The following is a 20195-nucleotide window of genomic DNA, read 5'->3' as shown; positions in this document are numbered from 1 at the left end:
CAGAAGTTCAGTGGACCTCTAATAACATCTAATTTCTCAGAGTGCCGCAGGTACCAGCTTGGGATGGAGGAGGTTTCTTCAACCATACAGTAGAGGGCGCTCTCTTGCAAGCAGCTTTTGTAGCCAGTTGTTTCGTTCAGACAGTCTGCTTTGTACTAGCCATAGTGTAGAGACCTCCTTAGTTATCGCCTTCTCCTCTGGCTGGCACTCGGCAAGCTGGAGCTGGCACTGGTATTAGAGAGCAACAGCTGCACAGCAGCAGCTGCAAACACCCTACAATTTTTTCATGTAACTTTTAGTTTGCTTTACAAATTATGCATATCATCATTTGCTCTACAACTAAGCTTAATTACTTAGAAGTACAAATTTACTTCACCTTATCTAAAGAAATGTCATTCTCCAGGAAATTTTACTATGTGTTTTTTTGTTATTTTTTACTGTGATAATAAACTAATACCAGTATAGATAGAGAAAATAAAGAATGGGAAGTGCCATAAGACAGTAAAGGTGAAAGTGCAGGCAGGAAAGTCATCCTAACTCCCCCTTTTCCCCTATGGAACAAAGGGCCTGCCTGTTTCAACATAGAGCCGCGTCTGTTGACCCTGGAATACACTGGAATTCACAGTGCCACGTCCAGGTACACACAACTATTAGAAGATTATTTAAATTAACATAGAAATTTTCCTTGACTTGTGATAAAAGCAATATCTTTGTGGCCAACAAATCATTTTTCTTTTGCATACATTATTTCCATTGCCTCTACTTAAAACTTTCTAAATTAGCCCGAGACCATCCTAGCCCCAGTTTAATGCATGGGAAACTAAGCCCCGGAGATTATGAGTAAACAAGAGGGTGTACCAGCATCTTGTGAGCAGTATAGCACAACCCAAAGCCAAACCTCCCAATTCCTGGGTCAAGATCAGAACCGAAATAGTAAGAAATGAATTTAAAAAGCAGCTAGCAATTTAGATAAGATGACTAAAATGTTAAGTAGCTCCGTATCTGCTGGATATAAACTATTTGTTTAGTCTTAATTGTTTTTAAATGTTGATGTTATCTTCAACTGACATTTCATATTTTCTCGAATTGGAAGTACCTTGCCTCATAACATACTCTCTGGGGATTTCATAAACTCCTGTGTGGGTAGAAAGCTGTTTCTCACACATTAGCATAGGAGCCTCCATTTGAATGACAAATAAGCTGAGTAATGGGACCAATACCTCTGACAGGTTTTCCCGCAGGATTCTAAAATCTGTCTTACCAAATTGTGACCAATGTTTGGGATTCTCTTATTGTCATAACCACAAAATATTTACTATATCAGTGACATGTGAAGCATTTCTGCAGAATGTGGAGTAGCTCTTGTCACTATTATATAAATAGAATGACATTAGAATTATGGCTCCCTGAACTTAAAAGAGGTGGATTTTTAGGATGTAATTTATACTTCAATAAAGCTGTTTCAAAATATTAAGGTCTCACTTATGGACATTCAACTTCAGTAGCAGTGTAAGTTTAAGGAGAATTTTATTTCTTTTGACAGTGTTTGTAATTCTGCTCTAATCTCAATAATAAGAATCTCATTGCTTTGTTGTTGATTTTCTGGGGGTTTTTATTGAACTTACTCCCTTTTAAATTTTTATTTACTGATTTATAGAAAGAAAAGGAGCAAGAGAGGGGGAAACACTGATTTATTGTTCCACTTATTTAGGCGTTCATTGGTTGATTCTGGTATGAGTCTTGACTGGGGAGGGAACCCACAACTTTGGTGTATCAAGATGACATTAACCAACTGAGTTATTCAAACAGGTGAACCTATTCCAATTTTCAAGGGAAAAAGATGTGTTCTTGGTAACATACTCTCCAACATCTTTTCTTCTACCTTGGTTCAGTCCCAGGCTCTCAACTTTATATGGCTCTATACTTTTACTTTGCACCTGAATCAGAGGAATATCAAACAATTTCCAGGTAACATTATTGACAGCTCAAAGCTAAATTTTAGTCTTTTCCTGGAAAATAACGTAGGATTTTTTTTTAATGCTCAAGAAGCAAGTCCCGAACAGAAGCATAAAATTCATGGTGTTCAGAATCAATTTTTTAAAACAAAATTTAAAGCCACTTAAAGTGTCTTAACAGCTTAATAATATATATTTTTAAATTAAAAACTAAAACGCTCACTTTAGTTCCACCCGTCACAGCTGTGTGTGGAAGGCATTGTCTTGGTACATAAGAGGAAGTCTTGTGCCATGTAAGGAGGGAGGTAGGGCTTGATAAGGCTTGGAGCAGGTGCTGGGCTCGGGAAACTGCTGAAAGCCTTGCTTTCCTGCCCCAAGTGCATCAGCAAACAGGTCCAGCTGCGCTCTAATGCCGTTTCTCGAATGAGAGCATAATGAGGCTGAGTTCCTGTAAGGCCCTTGTGCCCCGGGATGAGCTCTGATGCAACAGAGGAACAGTAAACTATTTCTGTTGTCAGTAGCCTGGGTTGAAAAAATAAAAGGTTTGTTTAGTTCTAACTTAGCTCTTTATGTACATTTGCTTGGTACAAAGTGTTTTTAAACAAATTTGACTTTATTTAAGCTGTTCTTTGCTTGACCTTAAGGTGATATCCTGACTGTGATTGAGGGTGGCAGACAACATGTTCCTTTAAAAAAAAGAAAAACACAGTGTAGGAAAAACAAAAGCTACCAAAACATAAGTAAAAATGAGCAGCACAGACAGTAAGTACAACAGGAGTTCAGAGAATGTGGATGTAAAATGGGAAATATGTCAGAAATTTATATTAAGTTCATAAATGAGACTTATTTACAATATCAATCTATCAGTGAGCACAAAATCTCACCGATCCAGTTTCCTTAATATTTTTGACTCACAGATGCCTTTGAGAATCAGGTGAAAGTTCAAAGACCTTTCCAAGATGAATGCAGATGCCAGAAGGAAAGTGAATCTTCTCCAAGCCTTCTCTCACTTTCATGTAGATACTGTACCGTGTGCACCTGAAGATGACGGTCAATTTGATTTTTGCTAAATGAGTGAAGTCATTCACACTTTAAGGTAGATCAGACTGTGTCCTTTGGTGCAGGGGAGAAAGGCTTTTGTTGTTGTTGGTGGTGGTGGTTTTCCCCACCTCCCTCCCCGTGGAAACATTTCTGTCATGGCCGCCTAACCAACCTTCAACCTGTGTCTTGTCATCTCATCACCATAGTAAATACATGGCCACGCCACCCCATCTCTGTGTTCTTCTCATTGCTTCATTTTGTTCCAATTGACTCTAGTTTAGAAAAAGCCTAATTTCTCCCCTGTTCTCAGGCAAAACAGTTTAGTTACTGTTATCTCTTTTTGTAGTCCAGGCTCATGCTCACATCAATGCAACTAGGGTCCGCCATCTACTCCAAACAGCTCATCTAAATAATTTCCCCAAAATATCTCCTTCTGTAAGAGGAATTGAGACCAATTGTGAGCCTGCTACAATGCTTTGGCCCTTAACCTAGAGAATGGAACCATTAAGACTGAGAGCCACAGAGTAGCATGTAAGGAGTAATTTCATCCCATCCTTCTCATGCTCTCTGAGGTGTTATCAAAGAAAGAAAGGCCACAAGGAAACATCCACAAGCAGAGAGATTATAGGAACCCTTCCTTGTAAGCGTGTTGAGTCTTGACATGTCAGCACATTTCACCGTACTGTGAGATTTATTGTTTGCATATTTTTCAAAGGCTCAACTTTTTTTTTTTAATAAATTTTTATTAATGGTAATGGGATGACATTAATAAATCAGGGTACATATATTCAAAGAAAACATGTCTAGGTTATTTTGTCATTAAATTATGTTGCATACCCCTCGCCCAAAGTCAGATTGTCCTCCGCCACCCTCTATCTAGTTCTCTGTGCCCCTCCCCCTCCCCCTAACTCTCTCCCTCCCTCCCTCCCATATCCTCCCTCCCCCCACCCCTGGTAACCACCACACTCTTGTCCATGTCTCTTAGTCTCATTTTTATGTTCCACCAATGTATGGAATCATGTAGTTCTTGTTTTTTTCTGATTTACTTATTTCACTCCTTATAATGTTATCAAGATCCCACCATTTTGCTGTAAATGATCTGATGTCATCATTTCTTATGGCTGAGTAGTATTCCATAGTGTATATGTGCCACATCTTCTTTATCCAGTCTTCTATTGAAGGGCTTTTTGGTTGTTTCCATGTCTTGGCCACTGTGAACAGTGCTGCAATGAACATGGGGCTACATGTGTCTTCACGTATCAATGTTTCTGAGGTTTTGGGGTATATGCCCAGTAGAGGGATTGCTGGGTCATAAGGTAGTTCTATTTGCAGTTTTTTGAGGAACCACCATACTTTCCTCCATAATGGTTGTACTACTTTACAGAGGCTCAACTTTTGAGCATGTCATTTGATATCCAGTAAATTTTGGCAGGTAAAATGATTTCTACCGTATCGTACTGACCTCATTCTCCCAACAGGTTACTCAAATGGAAATAAATCATAAAGAAAAGCAATTTGACATGAGTAAGGCCATCCAACATAACAGATGATCTAGGACAGTGGTCCCCAACCACCAGGCTGCAGACCGGTACCGGTCCAGGGACCATTTGGTACCGGTCCGCAGAGAAAGAATAAATAACTTACATTATTTCCATTTTATTTATATTTAAGTCTGAACGATGTTTTTGGGGGGGGGGGTTGTTTTTTTTTGTTTGTTTGTTTTGTTTTGTTTTTTCATTTTTCCGAAGCTGGAAATGGGGAGGCAGTCAGACAGACTCCCGCATGCGCCCAACCAGGATCCACCCGGCATGCCCACCAGGGGATGATGTTCTGCCTGTCTGGGGCGTCGATCTGTTGCATCCAGAGCCGTCTAGCACCTGAGGCAGAGGCCACAGAGCCATCCCCAGCGCCCGGGCCATCTTTGCTCCAATGGAGCCTCGGCTGCGGGAGGGGAAGAGAGAGACAGAGAGGAAGGAGGGGGAAGGAGTGGAGAAGCAGATGGGCGCTTCTCCTATGTGCCCTGGCCGGGAATCGAACCTGGGACTCCTACATGCCAGGCTGATGTTCTACCTCTGAGCCGACTGGCCAGAGCCTGAACGATGTTTTATTTTTTTAAAATGACCAGATTCCCTCTGTTACATCCATCTAAGACTCACTCTTGACGCTTGTCTCGGTCACGTGATACATTTATCCATCCCACCCTAAAGGCCGGTCCGTGAAAATATTTTCTGACATTAAACCAGTCCGTGGCCCAAAAAAGGTTGGGGATCACTGGTCTAGAAGAAGGATTCAACTATGTTTCCCTTTTCCTATAGATGGCAGAGAAATAAGTTATATATGCAGAAATGGAGTCCTTTGGGCAATGTAATCATCTCTAAGTGGAGTCCTTTGGGCAATGTGATCATCTCGCTAAGTAACATGTATCTATTCCATTATTCATTGACTTTATTATCACAGCACATAGATTTCATTTTAAGTACTATATCTGTGCTTTTGCTTATGCATGGAAAACCAGAGCTTTCTTACAGATGCAACTCAAGGTATATTTTCTGCAAGAACTTTCTCTTTCTGGCTCTCATCTCACAATGATGATTCTAATACTTTGCCCTCATTACCCTCAATACATATAAAATAATCTCTCTGACCCAAAGCAATAAGAATCTATATTTGAAGGTAAACTGAAAAAGTAAGCTAAGCAGAGGTTATATTTTACTAAAGCAGTTCCTCATCTGCACAGTGAGGAATAACTGTAGAGTTATTGGGGGGATTAGGTGAGTTACTACATATTAAATTCTTAAACCCATATGTGGCACTAAAGTGAAGTCCTAATAAGTGTTGACTCATATTTATGTCATATATATTTAATACAAATAAACATTGTTATAAATAAATTACCTTAAAGTCCTTCGGGGCCAAACAATGTTCTCGGTTTGTGTTCACCCTGGTAACAAAGTGGAGTGGTGTACTGTTACTCTTTCTTTTTTTTTTTTTTTGGTAAATATTTAGTAAGTAAGTGAATGCTATTCAAGTGATAGTCAAATAAAGAATATTAACTCTTCCATCATCTCATTTTCAGTTAATTTTTATATATCCATGTTTATCCTAAACTCTAAAAATCTTAGAATTGGTCAATTACAAGAAAATTAAATTCTTCACATTGAATATCTGTTGTAATGAGAAAAATTAATCCATAGATGTTTCTAAGCTATAAATTTGAAAACAGAAAGCAGCCCTGCCCAGCCTGACCAGGTGGTGATACAGTGGATAGAGGATCAGCCTGGGATGCAGAGGACCTGGGTTCGAAACCCCAGGGTAGCCAGCTTGAGCATAGGCTCACCAGCCTGAGGGCAGGGTCGCTGGCTTGAGCGTGGAATCATAGACATGACCCCATGGTTGCTGGCTAGAGTCTAAAGGTCACTGGCTTGAGCCCAAGGTTGCTGGCTTGAGCAAGGGGTCACAAGCTCTGCTATAGCCCCCTAGTCAAGGCACATATGAGAAAGCAATCAATGAACAACTAAGGTACCGCAATAAAAAATTGATGCTTCTCATCTCTCTCTCTTCCTGTCTGACTGTCCCTGTTGGACCTTCTCTCTCTGCTTCTGTTCACTCTCTTCTCTCTCTTTCTCCCTCTCACTTAAAAAAAAAAAAAAAAAGCAGTCTGGTTTGTTAGAACATCATCCTGATACACAAAGGTTCCAAGTTTGACCCAGATCAGGACACATACAAAAACAGATCAATGTTCCCAGTGGTTGAATTCAGACAATTCACACTGGTTCAGCAGAACCAATACCTAATTTTTTGGTGAGTTCAGCAAACCGACTGTTAAAATGGTACTTGTAATCAGGGTTCTCTTTAAGGTTCATTGGGTAGCCACCCAATGTGGAAATCACAAATTTACATTCCTTACTATTTTTATCGTTCGTCTGGGCAACAGCATATTCTAAGTGCCCGTAGTAATGTTCATTCCGTCCATAGGTGAAAAAAATTACAAATGAGGATGCCAATCAAGACGCAATATGGAAATATCTTATATACCAGTTTTATTGGGGGGGGGTTGTCAGGTATTATTTGATATTATTTAATTAATATTTTTAAACTTTTTTATAACATAATCTAGTTTTTTGTACCTCTTTATTCTTATTTAAGTATTCTATGGATGAAATAATAAACTACCTTTCATTAGATCATTTTTTTATACTTAAAATGGTCATTAGGGCAAAGAACCGGTTGTTAAATTATTTGAATCCACTGGATGTTCCTGTCTCTCCCTTTCTCTCTCTAAACAAAAAATAAATTTTTAAAAGTTGTCTTTAAAAATAAAGAAAGTAAAAAACAAACAATTTATTTGCAATTTAGGAATTTAAGTCCATTTCATTCTAAGTACACAGGTGTAAAATAATTAACTCTTAATATATTAGTAAAAACATGCTCAATTCTCGATTGCCATTATGACCAACTGTTAGTTAAAATGTCAGGCATTTTCTTTGTGTTATCTCTCCATGCTTAGAGGCAGGAGAATGCACAAGTTATCCTTTATATATTAACAACTTAGGATAGTTAACCTTTTTTTTTTTTTTTTTCAGAGAGAGAGAGAGGGATAGACAAGGACAGACAGACAGGAACGGAGAGAGATGAGAAGCATCAATCATTAGTTTTTCATTGCACGTTGCAGCTCCTTAGTTGTTCATTGATTGCTTTCTCATATGTGCCTTGACCGCGGGCCTTCAGCAGACCGAGTAACCCCTTGCTGGAGCCAGCAACCTTGGGTTCAAGCTGGTGGGCTTTTTGCTCAAACCAGATGAGCCCACGCTCAATCTGGTGACCTCAGGATCTCAAACCTGTGTCCTCTGCATCCCAGTCCAATGCTCTATCCACTGCGCCACCACCTGGTCAGGCTGTTAACCTTTTTTTAATGGACTGAGATGAGAAAATAGTTCTATGTGCAATTTGTGTATCTTTTAAATATTCTTAGCTATTATATCGTAAATATTTCAGCCCTCTGCCTGCTAGTCTGCCTAATTCACCCCCCCAAAAAAAAACCCACTCCTTAATCATTTGCTCTCACCTGCAATTCAGTGTAGCTAAAAGTGGATTTTTGTATTTTCCCTTTAAACCACATTCCTCTCTAATACCTTGTTGTCACTAATGGCACCATATTTCTTCATTCGTTTCATCCTGAAACCCCCATAGATTTCCGTGAGATTGGGAAACACAGGCTTGCAGTTAACGAGTGCACTCCATCCCCTATTAGTAGCCACGAAATGTGTGAATTTCTCTGTCTCTCAAGCTCCTCCTTTGAATAATGAGGATTCTAATATACCCTCCTGGTCTATTTAGGAGGATTTAGTGAGGAAATACATTGGAAGCTCTGAGAAGAGGGCCGGGAGTGGGTTGAGCTTCATTCAGCAAAGGCTGCCATTACACTATAATGTCCATCTTCCAAACCAACACACTTAGCAGATGCCTATCACATCTACTTCAACCTTTCCTTCCTCAGAGCCATTTCCTGGTCCAGGCCTCTGTGCATTCATCCACCTCCTTATCCTAGTCGTGACTCATTCATTTACTTATTTATTGACCCCCGGATAGTCATGAGAAATTATAATGTACCAGGAACTGTTTTAGCCTTGGGACAACAACAGAGAGTAAAGCAGACCTGATCTCTGCTACTGTGGAATTAATTAGTTAGTTCCATGGGATTAATGATCATAGTCAGCAGACTATGCCCAGGTGGGCCTACCACCTGTTTTTGTAAATACAGTTTCTTTTTTTTTTCTTTCTTTCTTTTTTTTTTTTTTTTACAGGGACAGAGAGAGAGTCAGAGAGAGGGATAGGTAGGGGCAGACAGACAGGAATGGAGAGAGATGAGAAGCATCAATCATCAGTTTTTCGTTGGGACTCCTTATTTGTTCATTGATTGCTTTCTCATATGTGCCTTGACCGGGGGACTACAGCAGACCGAGTAACCCCTTGCTCAAGCCAGCGACCTTAGGTCCAAGCTGGTGAGCTTTTTTTGGCTCAAGCCAGATGAGCCCACGCTCAAGCTGGCAACCTCGGGGTCTTGAACCTGGGTCCTTCCGCATCCCAGTCCGACGCTCTATTCACTGCACCACCACCTGCTCAGGCTGTAAATACAGTTTTATTGGAATGCAGCCATACCCATTTGTTTGTAGATTATCTGTGGCTACTTTTCATAGTGGCAGAGTTGAGTCATTGCAAAAGTCTATATGACCCGTAAAGCAAACTGTGAACTGCCGAAGTTTGCCAACCTGTTCTAGTGGTAAAATGTAGTAAGATTCAACTAAAATTAAATTCACGTCACTTGATGCCAGAGAGGGGGGAAGTGGAGGAGGGCATAGGGGAGATGAATGGTGATGGACAAAGATTTGACTTGGGGGGGTAAACACAAAACACCGTGTTCAGTGATGTGTTGTGGAATTGTTTACCTGAAACCTGTATAATTTTGTGAACTAGTGTCACCCCAATAAATTCAATTTTTTTAAAAAAATCACTTTTTTTATTTTGTTTATTCATTTTTAGAGTGAGAGAGAGAGAAGGGAGGGAGAAGCATCAACTCCCATATGTGCCTTGACAAGCCCAGGGTTTCAAGCCCATGACCTCAGCATTCCAGGTTGATGGATGCTTTATCCACTGCGCCACCGCAAGTCAGGCAATAAATTCAATTTTAAAAGAAACTTATATCACTAAAGAGTTTCTTTTTACATCATGGAGTCATCCCATACATACTAAATTAACATTTTTCTCCTTTTTATTGAATTTATTGGGTGACGTGGGTTAATAAAATTATATAGGTTTCAGGTGTACAATTCTATAACACATCATCTGTATATTGTATTGTGTATTCACCACCCCAAGTCAAGTCTCCTGCTAGCACCATTTCCAAAAGTAATATTCTTAAAATATGTGTCCCTGGCTGGATAACCCAGTTTGTTAGAGCATCATCCCAAAGTGCAGAGGTTGCTGGTTCAATCCCTGGTCAAGGCACATATAGGAACAGATTGATATTTCTCTCTCTCTCTCTCTCTTCTCCTTCCTCTTTCTCTAAAATCAGTCAATAAAAAATTTTTTAAAAAAAATATGCCTCATCATTCGCATCATTCCCTATATATCTTTTTATGGGCTCCCATAGTACTCATTTTAGCATCTGTCATATTGTATTAACATTGATCACTAAATAGATCCCCCCAAAACAGCAAGTGCACAGGCCAAGCATGGGGTCTTACGTGTTGTCGAGCTCCCAAAGCCAAGCACATAGTACATAAAAACATAGGCATAGATATACTCTTTACATGAATAAATATCTACCTCTCTTTTTTTCCTCTACTTTTCCTACTTTATAGACACCCCCCCTTCACACCCATCCCTCCCCAAAACCGACTCCTCCTCAGGGCAAGCAGTATACATGTAGTTAAAGGAAGGAATGTTAATGAATTCATTTCAAGGGTTAAAAGATATCATTACCCAAAGTGGAGACAAACAAAAAACAATTTGAAAATTTATTATCTACATTTCACAGGGTTCTAAAGAAGCCAGGGAGGAAAGAAAAAGAAAAATCTGAGCTTGCACAAAATCATTCTGACAGAAATCTCTCTTAAAATGTAATGTAAGAAAGTGGTATATAGTATTTAAAAGTGACCTTTTAAATTGTTGTACATGTAGCTAATTGTTTCAGACCTAAAATATCCAAGAAGAATCATATGAAGATTTATTTTATTTAAGATATCATTTTTCCAATAGGTTTATGGCATCTTTATTATATATATTATGCTTAATGTGATTTAAGCTATCCTTAACATAAAAATACATATTTTATCATTGCCATGTCTGTTTGTAATGCACTGAGATTAATTTTGTTCTTAGCTTTGATTTTTTTCCAAGTAGATAAAAATGAACCGCTAGATGGTGCAATCATCATTTAAAAAAGTAATCACGTTAGAATTTTATTCTTATATAAAAATTCTTTAATAACAATTACTATGGTTTTATTTATTTTATGAGATTTGTAAGGCATTCCATTTTGTATAAAAGGTCTTTGCATATTTTATGTTTTGTGATAGTCAAACAAATGGTAATCAAAGTCATAATGTAATTTTTAGCTGGTTAAATTTATAGTTTGGGGTTTTTTTCTCCATTTTGGAAAACCTTATCAACTTTTCAAACCTTTTATTTTGCACAACTACTACATACAAGAAGCATAGAAATTTTCTTTTATCAGGACCCATACAGACACCCTATTTAATGAAATGGCAATATCTTCAGAGACCTTTGTATGTTACCATTGTGTGTACCTGTCTATGCCTCTATCTGTAAGTTCCACATAGATGAGAATTTTTGTTTCAAAATCCTCCTAGAACCACAGCATAACAGTGAATTGGTGAAAACTATATACGCAACTATTATTCAAGAGCCTTCTCATTCACTAATGATGGGAATGTAAATTGGTACGATTACCAGGGAGGGCAGGTTGGAATATGTATCCCAAGGTTATAAATTTTTATGATAATGGAATTTATCTCCAGGAAATTATTACAGAGATGCACAAAGATTTAGCTACAAGAGGTTTATCACAATGTTGTTTGTAGAACATGAAACATTTTAAACATGAATCCCAAAAAATTGATAGCAAAAATAAAGTATATTTCATCCACTCAGTAAAATAATATACAAAGTTATGAAAAGGAAATTAATGAATATGGAAAGATGTTTCTAACTAGTACGTTTTATTATTTTAAAGGTTATTTATAGGGAGTTTCTGTTTCTAGAACTATGGGAAATTACAGATCCTGAACAATCTTTTCAAATGAAAATATTCAAAGCTGAGTAAAATATAAAATGTATATTTTCATAACAGAAGTGAAGTGAAAACAACACATTTATAGAGCCCAAACAGAATGAAAGCAAAAACCTATGAACCAAGTGTCAAAGTTGGCTTTAGCCCTGAGTTCCCGCTAACACCTACAGACCATGTGAATTTACTCTTTGAGGGCTGCATGGTTACAATGGACCGAACTTAAGGCTAAGGACCCTGCAGTGGGGAAGCTAACAGGAGACTCCTTACAGGCCTGGGAACCATAAGAGCTACACAAGGATCCTGACCAGGCGGTGGCACAGTGGATGGAGCGTCAGACTGGGATGCGAAAGGACCCAGGTTCGAGACCCCGAGGTCGCCAGCTTGAGCGCAGGCTCATTTGGTTTGAGCAAAGCCCACCAGCTTGGACTCAAGGTCGCTGGCTCTAGCAAGAGGTTACTCGGTCTGCTGAAGGTCCGTGGTCAAGGCACATATGAGGGAGCAATCAATGAACAACTAAGGTGTTGCAATGTGCAACAAAAAACTAATGATTGATGCTTCTCATCTCTCCGTTCCTGTCTGTCTCTCCCTGTCTATCTCTCTGTCTTTGTTAAAAAAAAAAAAAAAAAAAAAAAAAAAAAGAGCTACACAAGGAGAAAGCAGGAAATTTGCCTGTTGTCTTTGGGACTAGTTGATAAGAAAAGATGTGAAAGAGCAAAATGCAAAGAATAGCCAAGACACTTCTGGACAGAAAGACAAGATTGCAGAACTTGCCATCCTAGATATCAAGACTTATTATAAAGCCAGAAAAATTAAGACATTGGGGTATTGGTCCAAGGTTAGACCAAACAGACTAATGAACAGGATAGAGAGGCATGGGACCATGCATAAGTGGACATGGTCCATCAGTGGAAAAATATGAACTATTCAATAAAAAGTGCTAGGCCTTGGCTGGATAGCTTAGTTGTTTAGAGCATCAGCCCGATGCAGAAAATTTGCCGGTTTGATCCCCACTCAGGGCAATACAGAGACAGACTGATGTTTCTCTCTCGCTCCTTGTCTCTTTCTCTCACGCAGGGCCAATGCTCTATCCACTGAGCCAACCGGCCAGGGCCTCACTCTCTTCTTAAACCCGCTTAGCAGTCACCCTTTGCTTGGTCCTGGATTAAAACATGGGGGAGTTAATTGAATTTTCTGCTTTAACTCCATTAATAGATCCTTTAATTCACAACTACACTCTCAATTCATTAATTCAAAGTGTCCATTTCAAAATACTAACAACGCTCCACTCTTCAAGACTAAACCCAGACAGGCTTGTGTCAGGAACGGAAGGTCGCTGATGGGGGTGTGAGCGGTCTGCTGCTGCCCTCTCCCATCTAGTGTTCCTGACTGCGCCCCACACCTCACCCTGGAGGGCGCCTCCTTGACTCGCACTGTTGTTGTCTGTTGGTTTAGTGGGAGGGAGTTGGGGAATCCAGGAAATTCAGGCAAATTTGAATTCCACATAAACAACAAATAATTTTTAGTATATCTCAAATATTGCTTATGTGAAAGTCAAATATTGCATGGGACATACTTATACTAAAAATTGATTCATTGTTTATCTGACATTTAAGTTTCATTAGGTGCCCTGCATTTTATCTAGCAACTCTGCTGTTAATGGGTCCATCAGAGACTCCCCTGCTGGGCTGCTCCCAAGATCATTCTTTCCCAAGGCAGATGAGGTCTTTGAACTGGGTACGCCACTTTCCCTCTCAGATTCTGCCTAATCTTTAGCTGATGGCCTCTTACTACTGAGTTCTCTTCAGCTACCAGGATACCCTCTGGGCAAGATTCCTTTCATATGTCCCTAAGCGGGCCCTAACTCAGAGGGCCACAAACCATCCCTGGGATTCGCTATCATTTGCTTCATCTCTGGAGGGTTTGCAGTTTCTTCAGCAGCCCCAGGACCTGGGCCTGGTGAATTTCTTTTCTCAAGGCTTAAGGTTAGGAGGAAGCAACTCTGTTCATAGCCTTCTGCCTGGGTGGTGATGTGGAGGCGAGGGAAGGGACTTACAATGCTGTTTTGCCTAAAGAAGTGACTTTTGTCAAATTCTTTTTTAGTTTCTACCTCCTGATCCTTTTAAAATTCTTGATGTGAAGTTCAATACTCCTATATAAGCAGTTATTAGCTCTTTTCTTTGACAGTTTGGATCTTGGTGGTTTGAATCACAATTCACTTTGATATCTTGGAACCTCAGTCAACATTGCCAAGGTAATATTAGGGTGATGGATACACAAGTGTATAGCTATCTCTACTCAAGTGCTCTAATCACGCTGTCTACTTTCTCAACCTACAGCTGTGACTGCCCCACTGGGTGGAAAGGAGCCTTCTGCACAGAGACAATTTCCCGCTGTGACCCTGAATATGACCCTCCACACCAGTGTAACAGAGGAGCGACTTGTGTCTCCTTGCCTCATGGATACACCTGTTCCTGTCCTCTGGGAACCACGGGAGTCTACTGTGAACAAGGTGAGGCAGAATTCCAGCTCACGCTGCCCACAGACTGAACTCAGTCAGCTTCTTTTTTGGAAAGTAAAACGAAATACATATGATAATAAAAGAGTCCATCCACCCTCTTTCCTCCCCAGTATATGTGACATATTTCACAGATAAGAATGTCCTCAAAGTTCAGTAGTACATAAATATGGCTTTGTTTTTAGAATTGTTTTAATCTGCTAGCTCTAAACCCCCTCTCTGTTTAGTCTAGATATTCTATATATTTTATGTTAAATGCAGTCCAACCAAGTGAGCTTGGGTTCATCATTCAATTCCAGAATAAGGCTCAATCTCTGAGCTTCTCCCCCTGTACCTTCTACTTGACTCAAAACTCTCAGGAGTATCAAGAGACAGATACATCCACTCCAGTGCAAAGAAAGAGAAAGGTGAGGGATGAAACGGCCCACGTCCAGTGGGAACAGAAAGGGGCTTTCAGTTTTCCAGATCTCATCTGCTTTACTGTCCTTCCCTGTACTTTAGGATTGACATATGCTTACCACTGGGGCAAATTATGGCCATGCTTCTGAGGGGTCCCCACAGTCAGTGAGAAAGTGAATTACATATAACAATGCTAAGGTTTATATAAACATTAAGCTTTTTAAGTATCAAAAGGAATAGACATTGCTGGTGTTAGTAGATAAGAAATAGACACAACTGCCATTTCTTAAACTTGGACCTTGGGCAAGTAAACTTAACTCTCCTGAGAAATGACAGGTCCCCTTCTAGTTTCTAATACAAATATTAAAAGTGACAAGTGAGCCTTACCAGTGATAGTGCAGTGGATAGAGCATCAGACTGGGATGTGGAGGACCCAGGTTCAAAACCCAAGGTTGCCAGCTTGAGCACAAGCTCACCTGCTTGAGAGTGGGGTCGCTGGCTTGAGCATGGGATCATAAACATGACTCCATGGTTGCTGGCTTGATCCCAAAGGTCGTTGGCTTGAGCCCAAGATCGCTGGCCTGAGCAAGGGGTCACTCACTCTGCAGTAGCCCCCCGGGAGAAGCACATATGAGAAGCAATCAATGAACAACTAAAGTGCCTCAACTACAAGCTGATACTTCTCATCTCTCTATCTTCCTGTCTCTCCCTTTCTCTCTCACACTCAAAAAAAAAAGTGACAAGTGAACTAACATTCTCATGACCATAGTGAAAGATATAGATTGCAAAATATCTCATTTCATGTCCTTTTGTTAAAATCTGTATAATTTATCTTAAAAAAAAAAAATAGAAAAGCAGGCCCTGGCCAGTTGGCTCAGCGGTAGAGCGTCGGCCTGGCATGCAGGGGACCCGGGTTCGATTCCCGGCCAGGGCACATAGGAGAAGCGCCCATTTGCTTCTCTACCCCCCACCCCACCCCCTCCTTCCTCTCTGTCTCTCTCTTCCCCTCCTGCAGCCAAGGCTCCATTAGAGCAAAGATGGCCCGGGCGCTGGGGATGGCTCCTTGGCCTCTGCCCCAGGCGCTAGAGTGGCTCTGGTCGGGGCAGAGCATCACCCCCTAGTGGGCAGAGCGTCGCCCCTGGTGGGCGTGCGGGGTGGATCCCGGTCAGGCGCATGCGGGAGTCTGTCTGACTGTCTCTCCCAGTTTCCAGCTTCAGAAAAGGAAAAAAAAAAAAAAAAAGAAAGAAAGAAAAGCAAACTTTCCTGTACCATGCTCTTTCAGAGACCAAAGAATATCATAGGCATGAAACCCTGTGGTCTGAGAGACAAAATTCTCTGTCTTCTAGTGCATCCTTAAAAAGGTTATAGTAAGGAGTCAGTGAAATAAAGAGGCCAGCCCCGTACCTAGCCAAAAATGAGCATGGCTTAAATACCAGTGCTCTTCTACAGAGGAAAAAGAAAAGTGTCAGATTACACTCAGATTAAATGTAGGTCATGTTAACATTGATATTTTGATCATTTTCATTTTTAAAATATGGATTGTTTTTAAATAGACACAAGTTTAAATATTTTAAACCTCCTATTTTTAAAGGACAATAATTTGTATTATAAAAAGATGTAAAACAATGTCAAACTTATGATTAATGGAGTAGATATAAGCTTTTCAGAATTACCAAATACAATGATTTTTTTAAATATTCATTCTCTATAGAAATATAGCAGATTATTAAATTTTTAAAAAATATTTCTTGAGAAACACTCAGGTAACACAGGGAGATCCAAAGCACTACAAGATAGGTTCTCTCTTTTTTTAAAGAGCTAACAATTTAGGTTCAGACCAGGCAAAAGTCTATGAAAATGAAAGTATATCACTTATAATAATAGTTCAAGGAAAAGAGGAAGAAATATCGTAGGGTATTGAATGCTTTAATTGTTAGACAATTGAATGACACAGTACATGCATCACTTCTGAGTAGTGGAACTTGAATGGTCATAAAAAAGCAATAAAATTAAATTAGGCATCAAAGAATGGGTAAAATTTGGATAGACTTATATGGGATGGTGAGATAGATTTTTAAGACTAAGCCACTTCAGCAAGACCTTGGGAAGAATGGAAGGGTACAGTAGCAAAATATGAGTGAATCTCTTCATCTGAAAAGAAAATGTATGTCAGGTAAGGTCTAAATAATTAAAATAGCTCTGAGAAAAGAAGGGAGCAACACAAGATACACTGGATTAAAAAATCCTCAGGACTTGCTTACTGAGCTGAAGGGTGACCTTTCACATAGATGGTGCTCAGTTAACACCCATGACGTGGAAGATGATTGTTCAAGGCTTAGCACCACAATGATGCGTGCGCATCACTGTAGTCTCCCAGACCTTCTATAAACAAGCCATAAATCTCCCAACACAAGTTACCTGACTTTATTATTTATGACTATTTCAAAGAGCATCAGAGAGAACTCACATGAAAAGATACATACATTTGAAAAACAGCCAAGATAGTGATAGAAAGGCAAAATATGTCCTGCTCCCAAGAAAAGAGAAAAGGGCAGAGAAGGAAATGGATGGGAAAGGATGGAAGGTAAGGACAAACAAGACAAAGCAAGCCAGTCTAAACGATGGCGTGCAACTGAGTGTCAAGTCAGCTTTGGGTTTCCCAGAAGTTGAAGTAAACGTAAGCCACAACAGGTTGTTACTCAATTATTGTCTATTAGAAAAGCATACCAGTTATGACATTAAAGACAGATAACTGTGTCCTGGTACTGAACTCTAATCAAAAAAATATTGAAAAAAGCTCCAATATGTTTTTTCAATGAAAAATTTGTAAGACTTTATTCATTTTAGAGAAGAGAGAGAGAGAGAAGGAGGGAAGAGCAGGAAGCATCAACTCCCTTATGTGCCTTGACTGGGCAAGCCCATGGTTTCAAATTGGAGACCTCAGCGTTCCATATCAATGCTTTATCCACTGCTCCACGACAGGTCAAGCTAAAATGAAATTAAACAGCATAATATGTGCTAGTTTGATGACAATTTTCTATAAAGGAAGAGATTTATCTATTTGGTCATTTCTCATATTGACACACAATAAAAACTAAGAGCATAAGACTTAGTCATAGATCTGTAAAGACTTAGTCATAGATCTGTAAAGCTAGTATGTCAAAACTAAGTGAAAAAAGTAGTTTCTAATGATATGGCATGTTACTGGGGTAATATTTGTCTTGGGAAATAATTATTTAAAATTTTCATTAGATTGTTATTTTTGGTTATCAATTGTTTTCAGCAAAGTTTTTTACAGTTAAAGCATAGCAAAACTTTTAAAAATTAAAATTAAGATCACCTTAGAAGTCCAGGTATCTTGGTTATTGATTGAAAGAATCATTACATGCTTTATTTTTCAGATTTATAGGTGACAAAATTGATGTTTTATAATGCAAATTAAATAATTTAGGTTGGCATTTGTTTAAACACCCAAATTCTGCTCCAAAAAAACATGGAGTAGAACACCTCTTCTTAGAAGTTTTTGAAAGCAGGAATTACCAGATGTCTCTAAGTACCACAAAATAATCAAGTGATTTTATAGAGTACTTAATTTTTAAGCAATACTTCATATCAATGGGTCTCCAAAGAACATTTAAACAAAATAGCCACCCAAATAACTGAATGACTTAAGTAATTTAAAAAGAGTTGTTTAGCATTATCCATCTAGGTGCGAAAGAAAGTTTGCCTAGAGAGATGATTTTTATTTTTTCAATAACTGATACTTAACCATTCCTTCTTTTTTTTTTTTTTAAGTGAAAGGAGGGGAAACAGTGAGACAGACTCCTGCATGTGTCTTGACCAGGATACATCCAACAACCCCAATCTGAGGCCAATGCTCAAATCAATCAAGCTATTTTTAGTGGCTGAGGCTGACATTCTGACAAATTGAGCTATCCTCAGTGCCCAGGCCGATGCTCAAACAAATTGACCACTGGCGGGAGAAGAAGAGGGAGAGTAGGGGAAGGGAGGGAGAGAAGCAGATAGTAACCTCTCTTGTGTGCCCTGACCAGGAATCAAACCCTGGACATCCATAGGCTGGGCAAACACTCTATCAACTGAGCTAGCTGGCCAGGGCCTTAACCATTTCTTCTGTTAGCAATCTGCCAATAGGTTCAATTGCTTGTCCATACCACTTCCAGTTCACTCAATAATAAGCCAACAGCCCTGGCCGGTTGGCTCAGCGGTAGAGCGTCGGCCTAGCGTGCGGAGGACCCGGGTTCGATTCCCGGCCAGGGCACACAGGAGAAGCGCCCATTTGCTTCTCCACCCCTCCGCCGCGCTTTCCTCTCTGTCTCTCTCCTCCCCTCCCGCAGCCAAGGCTCCATTGGAGCAAAGATGGCCCGGGCGCTGGGGATGGCTCTGTGGCCTCTGCCTCAGGTGCTAGAGTGGCTCTGGTCGCAACATGGCGACGCCCAGGATGGGCAGAGCATCGCCCCCTGGTGGGCAGAGCGTCGCCCCATGGTGGGCGTGCCGGGTGGATCCCGGTCGGGCGCATGCGGGAGTCTGTCTGACTGTCTCTCCCTGTTTCCAGCTTCAGAAAAAAAATGGAAAAAAAAAAAATTTAAAAAAATAAATAAAAAAAATAATAAGCCAACAAACTTAAAATTTGTCAAACTGCTAAAGTTGAAAGTAAAGTCTTAAGACTCTGTGACCCGTGGTGGTGCGCTGGATAAAGCACCACCTAGTCAAGGCACATACGAGAAGCAACTACTAAGAGTTGATGCTTCCTGCTCTTTCCTCCTCCCTTTCTCTCTCTCCTCTCTCTAAAATCAGTAAGTAAAATCTTAAAATAAAATAAAAAGTCTTAAGACTTCACCTAGTTAAGGAGGGAGAAAAAAGTTTTTGTGATAAATCTTTAAAGAAGTATTTACAAACCAGGAAGCCACAGTGAAATTATATGCACTTATCCATAGACCTAAAGGCAAATAATAGATTAATAAGTGCTGTAAAAAGTCTTAAATTATTTTTCATTTTTCTTTACTAACCGAACAGAACATAGCTATGGTACAGTAGAACTGTGGCTACAGTCAGACTTTTTTGCATTAAACAAAATGAAATAGAGAACATGAAATGGAGAACCCTAAATCTGCACTTTGCTGAGAACAGAACCGATATGTATCAGTGAGGATTATCAGTGTAATCTCATAGGCTTACAGTATGTGAAGACTGAAAGCTATTTATTTATCAAACAGACTATGGTTTGAGTTCATCATGAGAAGCAATGCTCTGGGAATTGAAGTAATCGACATTAGAAATCTTGAGGTCCACCACTCAGAACGGGAACGAACATTTGGTAGGAAATACCCTTCAATGGGACTTGTTCAATTTAAAGCCATTAAAGAAGTGTACTGAAAAAAGCAGACATCCAAGGTAGGGAGGTGATGGAATTTTTAATGCAAAGAGGAATCTTACAGAGCTTTAGGTTTTAAGA

The 20195-nt window shown here is 39.7% G+C and overlaps 1 protein-coding gene across 1 annotated transcript in view; it reads left to right on the top strand.

Annotated features, from left to right (window-relative positions):
• Positions 1-20195, top strand: part of LOC136319192 (protein eyes shut homolog) — a 323769-nt gene that overhangs the window by 283891 nt on the left and 19683 nt on the right. Inside the window, exon 9 of the mRNA XM_066252570.1 lies at positions 14145-14317. Coding sequence (XP_066108667.1) covers positions 14145-14317 — 173 coding nt within the window. The remainder of the gene's footprint in view (positions 1-14144; positions 14318-20195) is intronic.

This window comes from Saccopteryx bilineata, chromosome 1 (assembly GCF_036850765.1).
Source record: "Saccopteryx bilineata isolate mSacBil1 chromosome 1, mSacBil1_pri_phased_curated, whole genome shotgun sequence".
Taxonomy (NCBI): Eukaryota; Metazoa; Chordata; class Mammalia; order Chiroptera; family Emballonuridae; genus Saccopteryx; species Saccopteryx bilineata.
Note: the sequence above shows the minus strand (reverse complement) of the source record. Positions and strands in the feature narration are given on the sequence as shown.